The sequence below is a fragment of the Callorhinchus milii genome, unplaced genomic scaffold, assembly GCF_018977255.1.
Source record: "Callorhinchus milii isolate IMCB2004 unplaced genomic scaffold, IMCB_Cmil_1.0 Scaffold10, whole genome shotgun sequence".
NCBI lineage: Eukaryota > Metazoa > Chordata > Chondrichthyes > Chimaeriformes > Callorhinchidae > Callorhinchus > Callorhinchus milii.
The window spans coordinates 2,095,007-2,116,739 of record NW_024704751.1 but is presented as its reverse complement, the minus strand read 5'-3'; the positions used below and the strand labels follow the sequence as shown (position 1 = coordinate 2,116,739).

Genomic DNA, 21,733 nt, shown 5'->3' with positions numbered 1-21,733 from the left:
CTTCATGTTACTCTGTCCACCTTTGGCGGGCGGGCCTTCAGCCTCTCTGCCTACACGCTCTGGAACTCCATCCCACAGACCCTCCACCTCGCCCCCTCCCTTGCCTCTTTCAAGACCAGTCTCAAGACCCTCCTCTTCGACCATGCCTTCAGTCACCCTTCTACCCCTACCCTCCCCGCCCTCCATCCCTCCTGATCCTAACCACCATTTCGGGTGCGGATCCCTGACTGCTCAGCATCTTGACACGTCCTCCTGATGTGAAAGGCACCATGTAAATGTAACTTGTTGCTGCTGTTGTCTAAAACGAGGGAGGAGACGTTGGAGGGTGGTTAAGCCAGGGTGTGTTCCCAACTGAGTAATAGTCCAAGGCCTGGAGGCTCATCATCATCATCACTCACGTGTACTCTGGCTTGGAGAATGGCTCATTCTCTGGGGAGCCCTGAAAAAAATGGAGAGAAAGGATTTTAGCAAATCTAATTCAGGTAATGGTAGGTCCATACAACTCTATTGGTAGGTATGGATAGGTTTTTTTTTTGACCTAGGATTTCGATGAAGAGTAATTGGGTTGCGACCTTTTGGTGCTGTGCGACTTGGACTTTGAAAAACAGCAAACTGTTCCATACTTGTGCTTGAAGAGAGGAGCTTGAGCTGCATATGCGTGGAAGGCGCTGTGTCAATGCAAGGTGTTGTTGTTGGTTGTCTCTGTCACTAGTAATGGCAGTGGCAGGAGCAATTTGAGATGCTAAATTGAGAGGATCAGGAAAGGAGTATTATTGGCGGAAGTGTGATCTCTGTTCCCTGTAGCACATTTGTACCATTGCACTAAATAAACCTGCTGGCACTGTTCAGCTGAAAGTAAATGGAAAAGTATCAGCAAACAGACTTGGTCTGCAGCAGAGCTAACATCAGGACGGCTGACTACATTGTTTGTAAAGAGCACTTCGCTTATTTAATATGTGTTTAATTGCATCTCTCTTGCTTAGGGCCAAGATCTAAATTGCCTATATGGATCAGTATTGAGTTGGCCATCTTGGATTGACGGACGGGCCTAGTGCTTATTGTCACAAATCTTGCTGGACGGCTTCTTAAAGCCAATGTGTGTTTTACAGGGCAGGATTTACAGGGCAGGATTAAGTTTACGGGGAGCGATACTTTAGCATTAGAGGAGAAGGTAACTGATAGATATTTAAACACGGAGCTGCTTCAGGGTATTAGTTTCTAAGTAATCCTCAATTACTGAGTGCTTCCCTGTCAGACAGTCGGTGTGTAGCAAATGCACAAGGATCACATCATCTGAGAAAGGGCGACAGCCTTCAACTGATCGCGTATACACAGACCAAAGCTCTTTGCTTCTGTTTAAGGAGTAGATACAGTGCCTTTCTGTGTTTCCAACACTCTAAAGTACATTATTTTTATGTTAAAGGCAAAATGCAGTACTGCAGATGTTGGAAATCTGAAATAAAAACAGAATTCAGTGGGAACACTTAGCAGATCAGGCAGCATCTATGGAGGGAGGAAAGTGAGTTAATAATAAATAATAATAATCCTTGCATTTGATATTGTGCCTTATTATGTCTTCTAGACGTCTCAAAGCGCTTCACAGAATGTACTGTAGAATCAATTGACTTTATATTTTGTGGGCGAAACGCGGCAGCCAATTGCACAGCAGTGTCCCAGTCATGGATTGAGTGACCACATTTTTTTTAAGGGGATTATTACCCCCAGAAAAGTGATCCGCCAATCGACTAACAACCGGGTTCCTACTTACTGCTGGATAAACAGTGGCGTGTGGAGTAAGGAAACCTGCCTACGGTTTCGCCCTAGTGGGGGACAGGGGTGTAGAGGGACTGAACATCCATCGTATGAAGGAGACGGTCAGAGCCAGGAAACTGGAATTGTTTGAAGTGGCGGAGGCCGTCAGATGAGTTGCGGATGTAGGTGGGTGGAGCAGTTTTTTATGGGATGTTGGGAGTGTTCATCTAGAGGGAACAGAGGCCTTGGCTTGAGAAGCAATAGGTCATGTCATGCCTCACAAATTACTATAATTCTTTGAGGAGAAAATTAAATTAGTGGATGAGAGCTATCCAGTGGATACAGTTTGCTTTGATTTTCAATAGGCATTTGATCAAGTTCTACAATTGAAGAGTTGAAAGAAGATCCTAGAGAATTAATGGGGGAAATTAGCAAATTGGTAAATTCTTTGGCATGACAGTATGAAAACAAAGTGATGGTAAATGAAAAAGTTACATGGAAATGCATAGAATGTAGAGTACCGAACTAGGGCATTCGACCCATCCAGTCTGTGCCGGTGTTTATACTCTACATGAACCTCCAAACTTTCTATTTCACTTTCCCTATTCTCCTCCCACACCTCTCACACGTTCCCTTCTCCCTCGTGTATGCAAGATCTGGCTAGGAGGAGTGAGTAATGAGGTCACTAAGAGGGTTATTTTGATGTATCCTTGGTTTACATATTTAGAAATGGTCAAGAGTCTTTGGCCTGATCCATGTTGGGCTTTTACATAAATGTGAAGGAGAGGACTCCTACAGTTTACAGATGACAAAGCCTCAATTGTGTATAGAAGTTGTTTATTTTCTGCATAGTAATAATAATAATTGCATTTGATACAGCGCTTTTCACTTCTTCTAGATGTCTGAAAACGCTTCACAGAATATACTGTAAAATGAATTGACTGTATATTTGTGGGCGAAACACGACAGCCAATTGCGCACAGCAGCGTCCCACAAAGAGTCGTGGATTGAGTGACCAAATTATTATTTTTTTTCTCTCTTGAGGAATTATTATCAAGCGTGTGGAGTAAGGAAACTTGCCCAAGGTTTCGCCCTGGCGGGAATGGAACCTTCCTCTTCTTGAACAGTTCGTGCCACAGGATCTTTAACATCCACCTGAGCAGGCGGACATGGGCATCACAGTTTAACATCTCATCTGAAGGACAGTAGCTCTGATAATGCAGCTCTCCAGCCCCCCCGCCCCACCCCCAGCACTGCATTGCAGTATCAGCTTAGACTGCGAGTTCAGAATCCTTGACCTGGGGCTTGAACCCAGGCTGAGGCGAGAGTGCAACTAACTGAGCCAGGCTGACACACTTTCATACATTCCCTCTAAAAAGCAACCAGCAGATAGTACTGTCGTATCAAGCTGATATGCTAGAGTGTTGAGTATTACGTTGATTGGTTGCAACTATTTCTCTCAGGAACTTTACTTGTGGTTATTCATCTCTTTCTGGACATCTCAGATGTTGAGTTGAGTCCATGGGGATGGGAAACGTATGTGGTCTGGGCAAAGTGGCTTTGTTCTTTCTTGTTCCCTGATATGTTATGTTCTTATAAGCTGTCCTGCACTCAGGGCCTGGACTATACATTGAGCAGCAGAGAGTCTTTCCTGGGCTCGCTACGTAATGTAATTCAATCGTAATAAACTATTAACGTGAGGTTAGTCAGGATGCATTCAAACAGGTCCCACCAACTCCAGGCAAGCAAACTAATGTCAGGAGCAGCCACCTTGATAGATGAAAACTGGCATGAAAAAGGTGTTGTTAGAAGCAACATTTAGAAGCCAAGCTTTGAAACGATTATGGTTTTGGCTGATTACAATACACCAGGGCGAGGAGCAGTGAGGAGGGGGGTGGGTAGGAGTGGGGGGAGGAGGGAAAACACTTGCGTTACAACACTCGTCATCTGTCCTTGAACTTGGCACTTCAATAGCTCTGAGCTCATCTTGTTTTCTTACAAGTTGTTTTAGGGTTGTTTTTTTCCACATCCTTTCCCTTCCCTTCACATTGTTTCTTGCTTCTCCCTCCTCCCCCCCCCCCCCCAACTGCTGCTGCTGGGTGCAACCCTCTGGCACCTCGCAGTCCACTGTTCTTTATATGCTTAGACCGTGAGCTCTGTCAGGCTGGCCAGCCTTTGGGTGCTGAGCGCAAGGAAGAAGACGTCTGAGCCAAGCCAGACTCAACCAGGCAACCCAGCCTGCCTCTGGAACTCCAGCAACTCTTCCACCCCAGCCATTCCCTCCACTCAGTTCAACATCCCACGTCCTCGCACAACCCACCTCACCATCAGCCATTCTGTCCTTGCTTTCTGGAACTTCTGCCTCACCCTCCCCCCCACCCCCAGCGGGTTTCAGCAGCAAACCCACTTCTGACACCAAAGCAGTTGCATCCCATTCAGCATCGGAAGCTCTCGCCAACACATTGTGTGACACCAAACTGAAAGGACTGATTTTAATATTCAATGCAAAGGCAGCAATGGAGCTTGACAGTATATCCTGCGACAACCAGCAGCTTCATCTAATCCAGTGTGATCCGACAAGCTGCTAACAACCCTGTGAATACAGAATTTTATTGGCAGCTGCTGAAAATTCACACTTTTGCATCTCATCTGATTATCTGCAAAGGTGCTGTCCTCTGTATTTGCAATGCTGAGTAGCAGCAGATCAGCGGACACATATATTAACGGCATTATTGAGAAAAGCGTTGTCAGATAGCCAGGAGCCAAAAGGGAGCTGTTAATTATTCCATGTCTCCTATCAGAATGGTGGAGGGAGGAGTGGGGGAGTGGGTCAGGGGGGGGAGTGGGGGGAGGTGAACTGACAGCCACAACAAATTATACTTGTATAGCAGCCTTCACATCGGAAAGATGTCCCAGTGCGCTGAACAGTTAAGGTTTTTTGGACCCGAGCTGTGAGTTGGGGTCAGGAGTGGGTGGGGGGGCGGGGGTGGGGGGGTAGAGGTGGGAGGGTGGCCGAAGGCACAGTCAAAGAGGAAGGTCTTTAGATGGAACTTGAAAGAGGCAAGAGAGGGCTAGCCAGATTTCCATTCCTCCTGCAATCTGCCAGCTTTAAGAATCTCAAACTTGGCGTCCCTTTAGCTAAGTGCCATTGCTCCACCACAAATGATGACAGTATCCCTAGACAGGGCATGGGTAGGAATAATTACCCAAGATTTCTGCTGCCAATTATTTGTGGACAACCCCTTCACCATATTGGAAGTCCATGTACGTGGATCTCAGAGGAAGGCATGGGATTTGGCTTGGCTGTGAAGGTCCCCTATCGGTTGGCAGTTCTCTCACCTATAAGCCAGAAAGTTATGGGCTCGAGCCCCATGTTGAGATTTTGAAGCCACAGTGCAGTACTGGGAGTGTGCTGCATTGTTTGAGGTGCCGCCCATTGGATGAGAATTAAACCAAGGTCATGTCTGCCTGTTCAGGTGAACGTTCAAGATCCCAAGACACTCCCCGAAAGGAGAAGGGAGTTTCTCCCAGTGTCCTGGCCAACAATCCCCCCCAAACAAAATTGGTCATTCATTTCGTAGCTGTTTGCCTTCAAAATACAGTCATTACACATTACAGAATGTCCTGTGAAGCGCTTTGAGACATGTCACGAAAGATGCTATATCAAATGCAAAGACACTCACTTCCTGGCTCACATATGGAGAATGGGCCATTGGAATGAACTGTAACTGTTGACATCCAAGTACATCTTCAGCAGATCGGGGGTGAAGAAAGAAAATTGTTGCAGAAACAGTTGTCCGCAAGCAAGTTGTATCTTACCACCATCATAGCAAACTGTCCTTCTATTAAAACACAGGTTTAAATATAGTAGTAAATTCCTGTTCGGATGACAGCATTGGAAAAGCAATCTTCTCTCAGTGTCTCAGAATAAACTACTTTCCTGCGCACACAGAGATAGAATGTGACATCTTTCTGGTGAGCTGAGCAGTTCAAGCTCTAATGGAAAGGTACATGGAATTAGTTACAAGTGATAGTTTTCGCTGAGAGCAAGCTTACCTTGTCTCTTCGTTGTTAAATGTTCTCAGTTATTTTTAGTTTCAGAAGAACAGTGGAGGGGGAGGGAGAGGGGAGGGGGCGGTGGGCTGCACACCTGTTTATACGCGTCTGATGGAAACTTTCGAAGGTTCGTGTGTCCTCGTGTGTTTGCGTGTGAGATCGTCCCCTCCAAAGAGTTAAGCAGAAATGTGGAAATGTAAATCACAGCCAGTCATGTCACAATCCACCAGCGCTCTAGTTGTCAGTTGAATAAATTGTCTTGACAGTCATTAATTAAAGATGCTGTGTTCAGCCGATGTTACACTGTGCTCTAAATATGCGCCTAACCTCCGCTCCATCTGGGAACAAGAAAACCAGCAGGAAATTAGAAAATTAAGTAAAAAGCACTGAATGTGTTCAGCCCTGGGGTCTCTGCAGGCCTCACCTCTTGACTTGCTCAAGTAGTTCAACTCCAATTGATTCTGAATACTTAAAATGAACTCTGCTCTTGTGTTGGCTTATCTTGGGTGCCTAACTATTAATAATGATTGTGGTACAATGTACGCTCCAGCCTCAAGCAGCCTGGAGGGATAGCGTGCATCTTGTACTGTATATATCTCGAATCACGTGTCCGAGTCCCATAAATTGGTGTGTAAGCAGAGGTTCGGATTAGAATGAGTTGTTGAGATGTATCTGACAGTGAGACGTTGACGGTTATGAGAGTGGTCACATGTAGTGGAGTCCTGCAGCTCAGTGGTTAGAGCACTCGCTTTGCAAGTGAGAGACCTGAGTTCAATTCCAGGCAGAGGGCGAAACCTCGGGCAAGTTTCCTTACTCCACACAGAGCCTAATAATAATCCCTCCAAAAAAAACCAAAACAATACTAAATTGGTCATTTTCAATCTACGACTGTTTGTGGGACATTGCTGTGCGCAATTGGCTGCCGCGTTCGCCCACAAATATACAGTCAATTCACTTTACAGTGTGTTCTGTGAAGCGCTTTGGGACGTCCTCCCGACGTGAAAAGCGCTATATCAAATGCAAGGATTATTATTATTATTATTATGTATCACACGGATCCTGTTGAATCTCTCTTGACCTCGGAGCCTGACTCCCAGTTGAACAAACTTGTGTTCTTTTGGCAGTACTGAACCATGTCCACCCGCTGCCATCAGTGGATTCAGTGGCATGATTAGGTGAATGCTCAATAAGGTCAGCAAAGGTCCTCCGCAGTCGGGGCCTATGGTTCTGGCTGAATCCCGTTGCTCCTGTTTATGTTTCAGTCAGGAGCACAATTCTCTGTGAGTTGCATGCCTTCCGCCCTCATCATCTTTCACATCCCATAAGATTAGGGTAACCCTGGCTCTGCCCAAGCAATAACAACAACAACAACAAATTACATTTGTATAGCGCCTTTCACGTCAGAAGGCCTTCGGGATCATGTCGGAAATGTCTTTGCTTTGTTCCATGGGGTTTGGTTCCACGGAAGCTTGACAGGCTCCCAGTACCTCACTTTATGTTAAAAATTGGCAGTGGGCACCAATAAACTTTCAGCAATTGGAATTCGTCACAGCCGAACCCAGTCCTTGTTCTGACGAAGGGTTGTGGACCCGAAACGTTGACTCACTTTCCTTTCTCCAATCCTGTCCATGCTTGAGGTTCACACAAGCAGACTCGCTAGGAAAGTCAATAGACAGTGATCCAGAGCAGGAACCCCGGCTGATATCTCCTCTCTCTGGCCCACGACATTTGAGACATGATTTAACGGGGCAATTACGGGGACACTGCAACAGCGGGCATCTTGCCACCGAAATCAACTCACCACGAGCTTAATTTGATTTGTTTTTCATGAGGAAACGCTGCCAACCGCCCTCCTAAAAAGGTCACAGTGTGGCCTAGTGGACAAAGGCATCACCGTACAAACCACAGGACATTCCAATGGGTACGCACTGAGACTACAGTCAGCCTCAGCATCGCTGGGTTTGGAAGGAAGAAAGTCACCCGGTGTATCTGAACCTGATCGCCATCCAGTGACCTTTCCCCCTTACTGGAAAAAGCGTTCACCTGTGGGTGCTCAGTGAGGACAGCGTCAGATTGCTTGTCGTGGACCCGAACCGTTGACTCACTTTCCTTTCTCCATAGATGGTGCCTGACCTGCTGATTGTTCCCAGCAACTTCTGCTTTTGTTTCAGATTACTTGTGTTACTCTCCATTCTCTACGCTTCCCCCAATGACCCCCCCACCCCNAACCCCACCCCCACCTGTTGGGCTTTGAGACGTCTCGAAGACAGATAAGGCGCTATATCAAACGCAAGGATTATTATTATTATTATTGGCAGCATTCGCTGTCACGTGTCCCAGGTGAATAATGACGACTTCGGCAAAGTTCTGGAGGGAATCCTGTTAAATAAAAAGTGGAAGAAGAAATAAGTAGTCAAAAACGGTTTCAGTACAGGAGGGAAGGGAGAAACCTGGAGGTGATAAATTGGTGAGAGAGAAGAACATAAAGGTCACAGTATTTAGTGAACTACATACAAGTGAATCTGGCGATTGCTTTGTTTGAAGTAATTACATCTGCTAATCCAGTAATAGCCCAGTCGTGGGACTGACAAACAATTGATCCAGCAAAGCAAAAGGCCTTAGTACAAACCGCTGTTCTAAACCATTAGTTTTCTTTTCATGTCAAATGAATTGTCTGAGCAGTCCATGCCTTTAAACATTTTTTCCCATTAACTGCTCAGGACTGTGCACTGATCCATCACAATATGTAAATACCGCGATAATAGCACTTTCATTCTTTTTCTCCCCCATTGAGTGATGAATAGGAGCCGGGGCTAATCTTGAAGAATGTGCCGAGTAACAAAAAAATAATGAACGGAAACTCATATCATCGACTGAAATACATACAGTTCCGTTTCTATTGACCAGATGAGTGGGTTGCTTCCATGTTGTGCTAAAGTGTATGCTTCTGGATTCATCTCCCCCCCCGCCCCCACCACCTCTAATTTTCTCCCCACATCTCTGCCCCCACACTCTGGAACTTTATCCCGCAATCCCTCTGCCTCACCCACTCTCTTGCCTCCTTCAAGTCCCGTCTAAAAACCTTCCTCGTCGACCGTGCCTGTTATCTAAGAGACTTATTCCTGAGTTCCAAACATCTCTGTCAATGAGCTGTCCTCCTCCTCCTTACCTCAGGGGATGCCTCCAGCATCCACCTGCTGATTAATTAACGCCATAGAAATCTACCACAAAATAGGAAGCCCTCAACCCATTGTAATAATTCTCGTGTTCGTTCCTCCAAGGAAGGCATCTATTTTTATCCTAATTCCCTGCTCTTTCTCCATGTAATCTAATGCCCCTTTCTTTGCATGTTCCTGTCAGTGCATTCTTCACTCAGACCATCCTCTGGGACTAACTCTCCCATCTTCAGGCTCCCAGGTGCAATCTTAAATATTTTGCTCTCCTTTCCTCAAATCACTTATTATAAGGAATACTTCCTCGCCATGTGTCCTCTCGTTATCTTGGCGACCCATAGTGTAGTGATCAGCACATTCGCCTGGTAACCGAGAGGACCGGGTTCAATTTCCCCTTCAATTTCCGTTTGGGGCAAAAACGGTTGTTAGTTGATTGGCTGATCGACTTCCAGGGGTAATGATCTCTCCAAAAAAAATAATAACGATAATTTGGTCACTCAACCCACGGCAGTTTGTGGGACACTGCTGCGCGCAATTGGCTGCCGCATTTCACCCACAAGATACAAAGTCATTCCACTTTATGGTATATTCTGTGTTGCGCTTTGAGACGTCTCGATGACGTGATAAGGCGCTGTATCAAATGCAAGGATTATTATTATCTTGAACATGTTGATTGGCATATTTATTTGGGGAGGACAAGTTTGCAGGGCTATGGGGAGGGAGCGGGGGAGTGTAATTGATTTGGAAAAGCTCTTTTCAAAGAGCCGGCACAGATACGATGGGCCGAATGGCCTCCTTCTGTGCTGTATAATTCTATGATTCTATGTCAATTGCTCGTGTTTATATGCTGGTAATTTAGGGGTGCGTTTCCCTGTAAGAGAGAGAGAGAGAGGATCTTTTCTATTGCCATCTACTCAGCATGGCAGTGGAGACAGAGGCCCTGCGGGTTTCTCCTTGTGTTTGTCAGCAGGATGCCTGAGGTTAGGAACTCAGAAAGGTGGAAGGATGAGAAAATTAACGAAGGGGGTTATCCTTCAGCAGAGAAGTATTGCGAATATAGGCAATTTTTAATTTTATTCCTCCTCTCCATTCAGACATGATTCAAAGTGGTAGTTTTACAGCACTCAAAGATCATTCGTCTCTGCCCATTTTTAGTACATTTATACAAATCTCCTGCAGCATTGTCACCTCCTGAAAAAACGAGTCACACTAATATATCACGACAAATGACATCAGCCACACACAGAGGCTGCAACTGGATATTGAAGGATATTGAAATCTTTACTTTGGTTTTAATGCTTTTTAACCTCTTGGTGAAGAAGGAAAATGAAGTCTTCGTTAAATGTTTGTTGCCCACAGATTTCTTTGTCAAGCACCAACACTCCCGGGACCCAAAATTCCACCTCCTCTTAGCCTGTAGTACCATTTTGCCTTGAATTTAACACTGTGAGGAATCGCGGAAAATTCTCAAATTCAGGTCTTAATTTGGAAGCCGTTTTTGCAGTTTTTTTCTTTGGTTAGCCGGGTGTCTGACACACGCGGAAACCACTGGCCCATACTTCAGAGGATCCAAACCAGACTGAGCGTTCCACACACTTAAGGTACCTACACATGGAAATTTCATGAGTTAAAAAGGTTTCTAAATTAAGACTGCATTGGAGTAGTGTTAGAGACTCACCTCGCAAGCGAGTGAACCTGGATTTGACTCCCAGGCGAGGCGAGACCTTAGGCAAGGTTCCTTATTCCACACACATTTGCTTATCCAGCAAGAAGTAGAACCTGGTTGTTAGTCGATTGGCGGATCACTTTCCGGGATAAAAATCCCTCCAAATAAAAAGATCGGTCACTCCATGACTGTTTGTGGGACCTGCTGTGTGCAATTGGCTGCCGCGTTTCGCCCACAAAATACGCAGTCAATCCACTTTGCGGTATATTCTGTGAAGCGCTTTGAGACGTCTCAATGACGTGATAAGGCGCTATATCAAATTCAAGGATTATTATTATTATAAATTAAGACTGAACTTAAAAAAGTATCATTTTGAATTTTGCTGAACTCGGTGCGATCCTAAAACTAAGACAAAATGGTCTCTCGTTTGAGAGTGTTGAGCGTGTTGATGGGCGGGGGCGAAGGGAGCGGTGGGGGGGGTTACATCTTAATCTTACACCTCGTGAGTTACTTTGGGCAGTAGCTTTACCAACCGTGCCTTCAGATGAAACTCTCGTTGTTTTGTACACAAGATTTTCTGAATGATATCTTCTGTTGCTGACTCATTCTCTCGGCTTTGTGACAGTGCAGTCTTGATCCAGAACTGACTTGGAGTTTGAGTGAAAGTGCGAGTTCATTAGAAATCAGACTCTGTACTTTATCCTTCCCCCAAAGCAGGATCACAATTTCATTTCAGTGGCTATCATGTTAGTGCTCGACTGGATTGAAGATACGTCCTCACTGTGCACAACACTCGGTGGACAGCTTAAACAGAAAACTGAAAGACCGTATATAATTTTTGTCTCTCTAAACTAACAATAAAACTCCGACCATGTCAGATGTGCCGTTGCTTTTTACTGCGCTTGTGAGAACTCCAATTCTGTGTCATTTGCTGAGAGCAAAGCTCCCGGCTCTTTCTTCTCCACGTTTGTACAGTGTAGGGTGTTGGGGATTTGGTTTACTGAAAGCGCCTGGGGGTGGGGGCAGCTGTTGGTGTTATGATAATAATAATAATAATAATTATCCTTGCATTTGACATAGCTCCTTTTCACGTCATAAATGTAATTTTTGTGTTGTTGTGAACCCCGCTCTATTGTACTCGTGTCTCCCGGGTTAGGGGGAGTCAGTGCTGGGTCCTCCCCGACCCTTTTACCCCCCAACACTGCAGCGCTCCCCCAACACTGCAGCGTCCCCCAACACTGCATTGCTCCCCCAACAGTGCAGCGCCCCCCCCCCAACACTGCACAATGAGCTCAAAGTCCCCAATTGGGGCTTGAACCCACGATCTTCTGACTCGAGAGACGACAGTGCCTCCAACTGCACCAGGCTGACACCTGTTACGGGATTCCATGAGCAGAGTGCTCCCGTGCGTGTCCGCACACTCGCCCACCGCTCTGTGTTGCTCATTAAACACACAACTTCATTAATTTCAGCAGCTAATCACGGGGCCTGTGTTTTTTCCCCACCACTGATACATTGCACGGAATTCCCCGAATCAATCAGCGCACTCTCTTAATGGAACCTGCTGCACAGATGATTAATTTCCCTGTTTGCCACCTTGTATCAGAATTGATTTTAATTTATGTCTCCACTCTGATTAAAAAGCTGCTCAGACCCCCATGATTTGCTAAGTGTGCACCTGCCGTTCGCACCCACTTTATCCTGAATGAATTGCAGATCACTTCGTTACCTTTGATGTAGCACTGTGGGCCCCGGTCTTGTGTGGCACTTTATTGCAGTCTGTCGCTGCACCTTGCTGAATGGCGGTCTGCGTCACTGGGAAGCTCCTCCTCCTTACCTCCTAACCCCCTACCAACCTGTCCGCTCCCTCCGCTCAGCGTCCACCGCCTTGCCCGCCCCCACCATCGGCAGGAGGGCCTTCAGCCTCTCTGCCCCCACCCTCTGGAACTCCATCCCGCACTCCCTCCGCCTCACCCCCGTCCTTTGCCTCCTTCAGTACCTGTCTCAGGACCCTCCTCTTCGACCGCGTCTTCGGTCACTCACCTACCCTTACCCTCCTCGCCCTCCACCCCTCCTGATCCTAACCACCAGCTCGGGTGCGGATCCCTGACTGTCCAGCGCCTTGGAACGTCCTCCTGACGTGAAAGGCGCCATGTAAATATAACTTGTTGTTATTGCTTCTAAGTTCTCGGGAGGAGAGTGGGGGAGGGTGGGTGGTGGAAGAAGGGAAAAGGGGAAGAATACGACAGAGGGGAGGAATCAATCAATTGTAAGACATCTTTCCAAAAAGAGAGAGTCTGGTTTACGACAAGATTGAGGATTACGCTGTGTTGCTTGTTCAGGCTGATGCTAAGTATCTCATGGCACGATTCAACAAATAAAGCAAATGGAGTTTCTCCTGGGGGCCAGGTGCCTGGGGTTCTGGTCAATAATCCCCCAGGTATGAAAAATACGAGTCATTTACTTCAGAACTATTCGTGGGTGCATTGCAGTGTGCAAATTGGCAGCCTGTAAAATACACAGTAACTAGACTGTGAAGCAGTTTGAGGCGTTCTCCTGATGTGAAAGGCGATATTATCAGATTTAAGGCAGATGATGATGATGATGATGATGGTGATTGTCGGGATAGGAAGCTGGTGATGCTTTTGTCTATTGCGGAGCAGGCTCAGTGGTCCGAATGGCCTTCCTTCAATGAAACTACACCTCAGCAAGAGTCAGGAGAGGAGGAGGAGGAAGAGGAGGGAGGGTCGTTTCAATTATTCCTATCAAACGAACGAGAAGCTGTGAGCTGAAATCTCATGAATATTCCATTAGCAGAATTCAGTGATTGTGACACCAAAAGAATGAATCAGAACAGGCAGGATATGTTCATCTTCCATGCAGAGGTAATCATTAGTCCACCGGCGACTTGAATGATAATAACAATCTTTGCATCTGATCTAGCCATTTGTCATCACGCCTCTGTGAAGTGCAGTGACTGTGTATTTGTAGGCGGAAGTGAGAGGCGATTTGCCCACAGCAATGTCCCACAAACAGCCATGAAGTGACTGACCGATTTTTATAACAATAATCCTTGCATTTGATATAGCGCCTTTTCATGTCGTCGAGACGTCTCAAAGCGCTTCACAGAACACAGAATATACTGTAAAGTGGATTGACTGTGTATTTTATGGGCGAAACTGCGGGATCGTTGGCCGGGACCTGAGGAGAGAGATCTTTAACGTCCACCTGAACAGGCAGACGAGACCTCGGTTTAATATCACATCTGAAGCACAGCAAATCGCGCAATGAAGCTCCCGGCCCAGGGTGTATGATCTATTACACAAATGATGGTGACAGGATAATGAGACACACTACCATTCCCGGCAGGTCTGATCATTGCCGTGCTGTGATGTTTAACAAAATATCAGGCAAACCTCTTGTTTCCAGACTTCTGTGTTACCAGAATTTCATAGAATCACAGAATATTGCAGCACAGAAGGAGGCCATTCGGCCCATCATGCCTGTGCCAGCTCTTTGGAAAGAGCTACCCAAACAGTCCCACTCCTCCGCTCATTCCCCAATATCCTTGCAAATTTTTCCTTTTCAAGCACCTATCCAATTCCCTTTTGAGAGTTGTTATTCAATCTGTTTCCACCGCCCTCTCAGGCAGTGCATTCCAGACCGTAACAACTCTCTGTGTAAAAAAAAATTCTCATCTCCCCTCTGGTTCTTTTGCCAATTATCTTAAATCTGTGTGCCCTAATTACTGACCTATCTGCCAGTGGAAACAGTTTGGTACTGTTTCAAACTTTGGATAGAAAGCAGGGAGGGGCGAATCCGGAAATAAAAGAAACAGCCCTGTCAACATGGGACATGTGACCTTGTCCACAGATGGTTAGGATTATAAAACCTACTTTTTTACTATCCTTCTTTTAACCATCAATTCACATCAGCTTAATTTCTCATCTCCTTGTAGTTTGTGGGGATGTCACAGGCAAATCAGCCATTCGCCCATTTACCCGCAAAGGAACATTCAAATTATTTCCAATTAATCGCATTATGTAAACATTTTGAAATGTTTTTCTCTCTTCTACTGGGGAAAGGAGCTCCGTAAATGCAAGTTGCTGGTTGTACCTGGTCTGAAAGTATGAAATAATCACCAGTCAAGCCAAGCCCTTAGACTGAACGTTGACCTTTTCCCATCACCTCAAAGCAAACTCTCTGCTTCTCGCTGTGAGCAGCGGTGTGCACTTAATCAGCGTGTGATTTACGTAGTGATTGCATTACTGAGCCAGGTCAAACAGGAGTCCTAGCCTTTCCTCCCTCCCACACCGCCCCCCCCCACCCCTCACACACGCACTAAAAGCGGTCGACCAGCTCATTCAAACCAGCAGTCTCCTTTGGGGAAGTGTTTTAGTGCGTGCCCCCATGCAGTTATCTGTCATTTCCTCTTCACTTCAATGGGATACGCACCCAAGTCAATGAGAGTCAATCTGTCAGATAAGATATGTTGGTAAAATTACTGTTTATTTTCACCTCCTCTGTCTTAATTTTCTTCGCATAAAAATAATAATCCCTGCATTTGATACAGCGCCTTATCACATTATCGAGACGTTTCTAAGCGCTTCACAGAATATACTGTAAAGTGGAGTGACTGTGTATTTTGTGGGTGAAACGGGGCAGACAATTGTGCTAGTGTCCCACAAACAGTCGGGGATTGAGATACCAAATTATTATTTTTTTAAGGGCTTATTACCCCCAAAAAAACATAAGTCTATTTCCAATCTAGATATGTTTCCAGCTCATTCTTTAAAGTATTAACTGACCCATCATTAGCTGCTGTAGCTGCGAGTTGGTTCCCTTTAGCCACTGCTGTACCAGAGTGAGTGTGAGTGAGTGTGTGCGCATGTATGAGTGTGTATGTGTGTTTCTGTATGTGTGAGTGTGAGCGTGGGGTGGGGGGGGGGGAGAATTATTAATAATAATAATTGTTTGGTATAGAACCTTACCACATCATTGAGACATCTCAAAGAGCTTCCTAGGATTTTACTGTATAGTGTACAGTGCCTTTTAATGTTGGGTTGTAAGGAGTCAACCATTTGTCTTGTTGGGACTGTGGTCATCCGACAAGATATTAGAAACAGAAACTTCGCTGTTTGTGATTTACACCTTTTTCATTGCTGCCCATTGCCCAGTTTCAGCTCTGAATTAATATACAATCACTCTTCTGTGCGAGAACGCTGTACGTTCCCCCCCACCCCCCATAAAATAAAGGATATCTGGACGGGAATTATAAAGCAGTGATCTAATCGAGGTCTTCGGAGAGCCAAAAAATAACACAGGAGAGCAAAGCTCAAACGATTTGTAAGTGCCATCTGCACCCTGGAGATGAGATTACAGCCTGCAGTTCACTCCTTGCTGTCTGTTGTCTATTGAATAATACACACAGTTTGAAGCACCGGCCACTTACTTGAGCGCCTGGGCAGGAGCGGGAAGGATGTCGACGAATCATCTCTTTTATCTGGGCGGATCCTGGTCGTTTACTTATCGACTTGTCCACTCCCTCCGCTCAGCCGGCTCCGCCCTGCTCCACGTCCCCCGCCTTCCCCACCCCAGCAACGGCGGTCGGGCCTTCAGCCTTTCTGCCCCCACTCTTTGGGACTCTATCCCACATTCGCCTCGCCAAAGGCATGGTCAAAGAGGAGGGTCCTGAGATGGGTCTTGAAGGAGGCAAGGGAGGGGGCGAGGTGGATGGACCACGGTGCCAGAGGGTGGGGCCAGAGTGGTAGAAGGCTCGCCCACTAATGGTGAGGTGAGCAAGGCAGGTGATGTAAAGCAGGCTGGAGCCCACTGAGTGGAGGGAGCGAGCAGGTTGGTAGGGGGTTAGGAGGACTCAGAGGTAGGGGGAGCAAGACCATGGAGGGCTTTGAAGGTGAGGACCAGGATCTTGAAGTGTATCCTCTGTGTGATGGGAAGGCAGTGGAGTCGGGCGAGGATGGGGGTGATAGGGTCACGGAGCCTGGTGCAGGAGAAGACATGGGCTGCAGAGTTCTGGATGATCTGCAGCCTATGGAGGGAGGAGTTGGGGAGACCGACAAACAGGGAGTTTGCATAGTCGAGCTTGGATGTTATGAATGCCGTGTGTGAGGGTTTCAGTCGCCTGCGGTGTGAGATAGTGTCGGAGCCGAGCGATGTTGTGAAGGAGAAGGCAGAGCAGGTCATGGCACGAATGTGGGATAGAAAGGATAGTTGAGGGTCAAACAAGACGCGAAGGTTCTGGACTGGCTTAGTAAGGTGGAGTGTGCAGCCATGGATAGTGATACTGTCACCGCCTGAGGTGTGGAGGCGCTGACGGGAGCCAATCAGGAGAATCTTGGTCTTGTTGACGTTCAACTATAAAAAGTTAGCTCTCATCCAGGAATTGATGTCTGACAAACAGACAGTGGTCCTTGAGGTCATGGTGGAGGCAGAGAGGTACAGTTGTGTGTCATCCGCATACATGTGGAAGTTGACCCCGTGTCCGCCGATGATGTCACCAAGAGGGAGCATATAGATATTGAAGAGGAGGGACCAAGGCCAAAGCCCTGAGGAACACCGCACGAGACGGTGCAGGGGCTAGAGGAGAAGCTGTTTATGGAGATGAAGTGGAGGCGGTGTGAGAGGTACGAACTGAACCAGTCAAGGTCAGAGCCGTGAAGGTTGAGGTGAAAGGAGAGGCAGTGGAGGAGGATCGAGTGGTCAGCGGTATCGAAGAGAGGTCAAGGAGGGAGAGGGAGCCCTGGTCCCAGATGGATAAAATGTTGTGTGTCACTTTGACCAGAAGGTTGTGGATTCAGGCCCCATGTTGGCCCCATTCAGGCCCTCATAGTCTAGGCTGACACTCCCGACGCAGTGCTGGGGAAACGTTGCATTGTCAGAGGTGCCGCCCTTTGGGTGGAGACATTAAAACCAAGGTCCCGGCTCCCTGTTAAAGATCCCATGGTACCTTTCGAAAAGGGAAGGGAGTTTCTTCCGGTGTCCTGGCCAACAATCATAGATTAGTCATTCACTTCATGGCTGCATATAGGACATTGTTGTGCATAAACTGTCCGCCGCATTTGCTTACAAATACACAGTCAGTGCACTTGACAGTATATCCTCCGATGGTGATATGGCACTATATAGAATGTAAGGATTATTATTATTAAAGATGATATTGTTTGGCTCAGCCATTACTCCCCAGTAAGGCTGGCTGGTGAATTGATGGCGTGGGAAGTGTTGCCATTAGATGTTTTGCCAAATTGCCGTGTTTCATCTCCAAACCTCCGAACTGGCGTGAAGATTTGGCAAGGAATTCAAATGTGGGCTCTGAGAGGTGGCGTGGAGTAGGATTATTTACTGAGTTACTGTATTATTAATACTCAGATCAGAACGATGCCAGTACAAGAGGGGAGAAAAGGAAATATTCTACAACACGTAATTTTTTTTAACCACAAAATGCACGAAATGTTCGCCTACGAATACACAGCCGGTACACTTCACTGTAAACTCCTATATAATAATAATGCTGCCGTTTGATTTACCGCCTTATCACTTCGTTGAGACGTCTCAAAGCTCTTCACAGAACATATTATAGAGTGGATTGATTGAGTATTTTATGGGAGAAATGTTTCTTCCGGTGTCCTGGCCAAATACTTTGAGATGTTTTGACTACATGAAAGGCGCTGGATCAAATTGCAAGGATTATTTTGATTAATGTGTGTGTTTTAAGCGTGCAAGGAATAGCGGTGGGTGTCTTGGTCCAGCCTAAATCCTTGGCTTCCTTGTCTCTGTCATGTTGAGGGTGTCTCTTTGACGTTTCAGGTACGACCCCTACAGTAAGGTGTTCTCCCGCGAGTATTACAACCACGAGGCCATGCAGGCTATCAGGAAGGAAGCCATAGCCACGGCAGTGAAGGCAAAGACGTGGGGCCTGATTCTCGGAACGCTGGGAAGACAGGGATCGCCCAAAATCCTGGAGGTAAGGATTGCACCGGGTGGTGGGGGTGGGGGGGGGGGCACAGATCAGGGCAGTGAAGTTCTGCTGAAGGGAGCTTCTCTCTCCTGTTGTGTCCTGGCCAACAATTCCCCCAAATAAAATGGGTCACTCACTTCACGGCTGTTTGTGGCACATCGCTGCGGGCAAAGTGCCTGTCACGTTCTCCCACAAACAGGCACAGTCACTGCGCTTTACAGTGAATGTATCCTGTGAAGGGCTTTCGTGCCTCTCTCCAGAGGTGAAATGCACGATACCAAATGTACGGATTATTACTATCATTATTATTATCATTGACATTGGGAGAAACTCCTTTTAGCAATTTGCTCACACGCCTTGACAAAATCCAAGAAAATACCCGTTGACTGGTAGGAGTTCCCTCTCTCACTTTAAAGACTCTCTCTCTCTCTCTCTCTCTCGTCTCGCAACCTTTTCTTGTCTTCCCACTTGTTGCTCCCAAGCTCTGAACGAACTCTCTTCCTCCTCCGGGCAACCTCACGAATCAAGGTTCACTGTAACACCTCCTCTTCGTAAAACGTTCTTCGCTCTACCGTCCCCTCCTCCCACAACCCACGGGCTTTTTCAGCCCCCAACTTGGCATCTACTTTCCCTGACTCGTCATGTCATTCCCCTTCCAGAGTCCTGATCTTTTTTCAACGTTGGGTGGTGTCCCTGCTCCTTGGGCCTCGGTTCCTCGGTTTTAAAAAGAAAAGTTTTATTTTTGGAATGACTTGGGAGTGTTTCAAAAGAGCCAGATTGCCAAGGTGTTAGATTCCTCACTTGCCTCGACACCTCTCTGACTGCCGGTTGCAGAGTTGGCACAAGGAGGCGTGCCAGCTTGCCTGCTGTAAGTTCCCCCTGCCAGCTTTTCTCAAGAAAAATACAGCAATAAAGAACGGCTGGAGATCTTACCTTCTGTCTCGTTGCCATGAAGGATTTAATGAAGACTGGAAAAGCCACAAGAATGTTAAAAGTCAGGCTAATCCAGAAACACTCCTGTCACCACCAAACAGGGAATTGGATGAACATTTGTAAAAGAAACAATATAAAAAGCTACAGGGAAAAGAGCAGGGAATCGGGATTAGAGGGAGTTTCTCCTGGTCTCCTGGCCCAAAGTCCGTCAGTTTAAATTGGTCATTCATCTCTTCATCTCGTGGGCTGTTTGTGGGACATTTGATTGATCGCAATTTCGAGGAGAGACGTGGATTTCAATGAGGTTTCCTTTTACGATTAATACCAATAATAATAATCCTTGCATTTGATACAGCACCTTATCACGCCTTCGGGATGTCTCAAAGCGCTTCACAGAATATACTGAAAAATGAATTCACTGCATTTATGTGGGCGAAACGCAACAGCCAATTGCGCACAGCAGTGTCCTACAAACAGTCGTGGATTGAAGTGACCAAAATATTATTGTGTTTTTTTTTCTTAAGGGATTATTATCAGGCGTGTGGAGTAAGGAAACTTGCCCAAGGTTTCGCCCTGTGCCGGTTTCAGCACAGATCAGCATTTTCTTCCAGGCTGCTTTGTATCTGATCTTAATAATAATCCTTGCATTTAACATTGCGCCTTATCCCGTCATCTCAAAGCGCTTCACAGGATATACGGCAGAGTGCGTTCAGTGTATATATTGTATGAGCAAAACGTGGCAGCCAGTTGCACACAGTAGTGTCTTTGAGATCTAGATCTTCGAGAGGTAGTGTGTGTTTGCATATATATCGCACCCTCAAGATCAGGAGCAGCCTGGGTGAATGCCAGAGAAAAACATTCTCTAATTGATCCTACAAATGCCTACGACACAATTCAATAAAAGCTTTGCCATCTTCACCTCGGAACTGCACCACCTAGTGTGAGTGTCTCAATTGCCTACAGCAGCCAGCCTCGTTGACTGACTGCCATCAACCGGTCCCTCCCTACCCCATGAGGCTCCTCAGGAGCTGACCGTCCCCGATGTATTGGTTTAAAAACCTTAGCCTTTAAACCCTGAGAGCTGCTATGCTACAATTACCCGAGCCTCAGTGGCAGGGCCACTGGGAGGGCAGGAGTTAAACCCCGCAGATATCACAGTGTGTTTCGAAGCGAGAACCAGAACAGATTCCCCCGCCTTAACCACACAAAAGCTGTTGGTGGAATGAAAATAATAATTTTCTTAATCTCTGATACAGGCTGTTTCTGTAACCTGACTCCCCGGGGGGTGGGGGGAGGCGGGGTGAGGAAGGTTTTTAAACCATTCATTAGTGTTGATATGGTCTTGTGGATCTTTAATGAAATTGATATGTCTTTTTTAATTCAGGCAAAATTCTGCCTGACTAGACTTAATGACTAGTCTTTCCCAGTCTACACGCCCATTCATTCCAGGGTTCATTTAGCCGTACACTTAGGAACCCAGAACAGTGAACAATTAGCGGCAGCCTAAATGCTTCTATTCAAACCCTTACGAGAGAGGGAGGTGGGGGGCGATGGGGGGGTGGGGAAATGGGGCGCAGCGAGCTCCACTCTCATTAAACCAGCTCAACGGGGAGATGATTTTCATTTTGCGTCGTTGCTTTGATAATTCCGCAATTAATATTTTTTCTGAGCTACGAATCGAGGGTGACTTCTTCAAAGTCTCCCGTTGTTGACGGCGGGAGCAGCAGATGAGTTCTTTAGTTGCTGACCACGTCAGATTTTATTTTTCCTCTCTCTCTGTCTCTCTCTCTCTCTCTCTCTCCCTCTCCTTGTGTGAGAAAAGTTTCTCTGTATAATTACTGTTTGTGCTCGGCTTTGAACATCGCAGAGCTGATAGATGGTCCAAGGGAAGCCTTTGATAAATTGGAGGCACAGTAATGAAACAGGAGCTGAATTGGTCATAAATACTACAAACTGTATTTCTTTGGAATATCAAGGAAATTCACCACCAGCGATCTTTTAGATGTCATCGGCGGGTGATTGCGTGTCGGCCTGGCTCAGTGGGAGCACTCTTACTTCTGGGTCAGAAGGTTTAGGGGTTCAAGCCCCAAGTCGGGACTTGAACTCATGTAGTCTGCGCTGATACACCAATGCAAGCTTCCGTCCTTCAGATGAGACATTAAACTGAGGTCCCGTCTG

General features: G+C 46.5%; 1 protein-coding gene across 3 annotated transcripts in view; it reads left to right on the top strand.

The window, feature by feature from the left end:
* Nucleotides 1-21,733, top strand: part of dph1 (diphthamide biosynthesis 1) — a 277,432-nt gene that overhangs the window by 196,658 nt on the left and 59,041 nt on the right. For all 3 annotated transcript variants that reach the window (XM_007906191.2, XM_042338384.1, XM_042338385.1), the window contains one exon: nucleotides 18,472-18,628. In XM_007906191.2, the coding sequence (XP_007904382.2) occupies nucleotides 18,472-18,628 (157 nt within the window). The remainder of the gene's footprint in view (nucleotides 1-18,471; nucleotides 18,629-21,733) is intronic.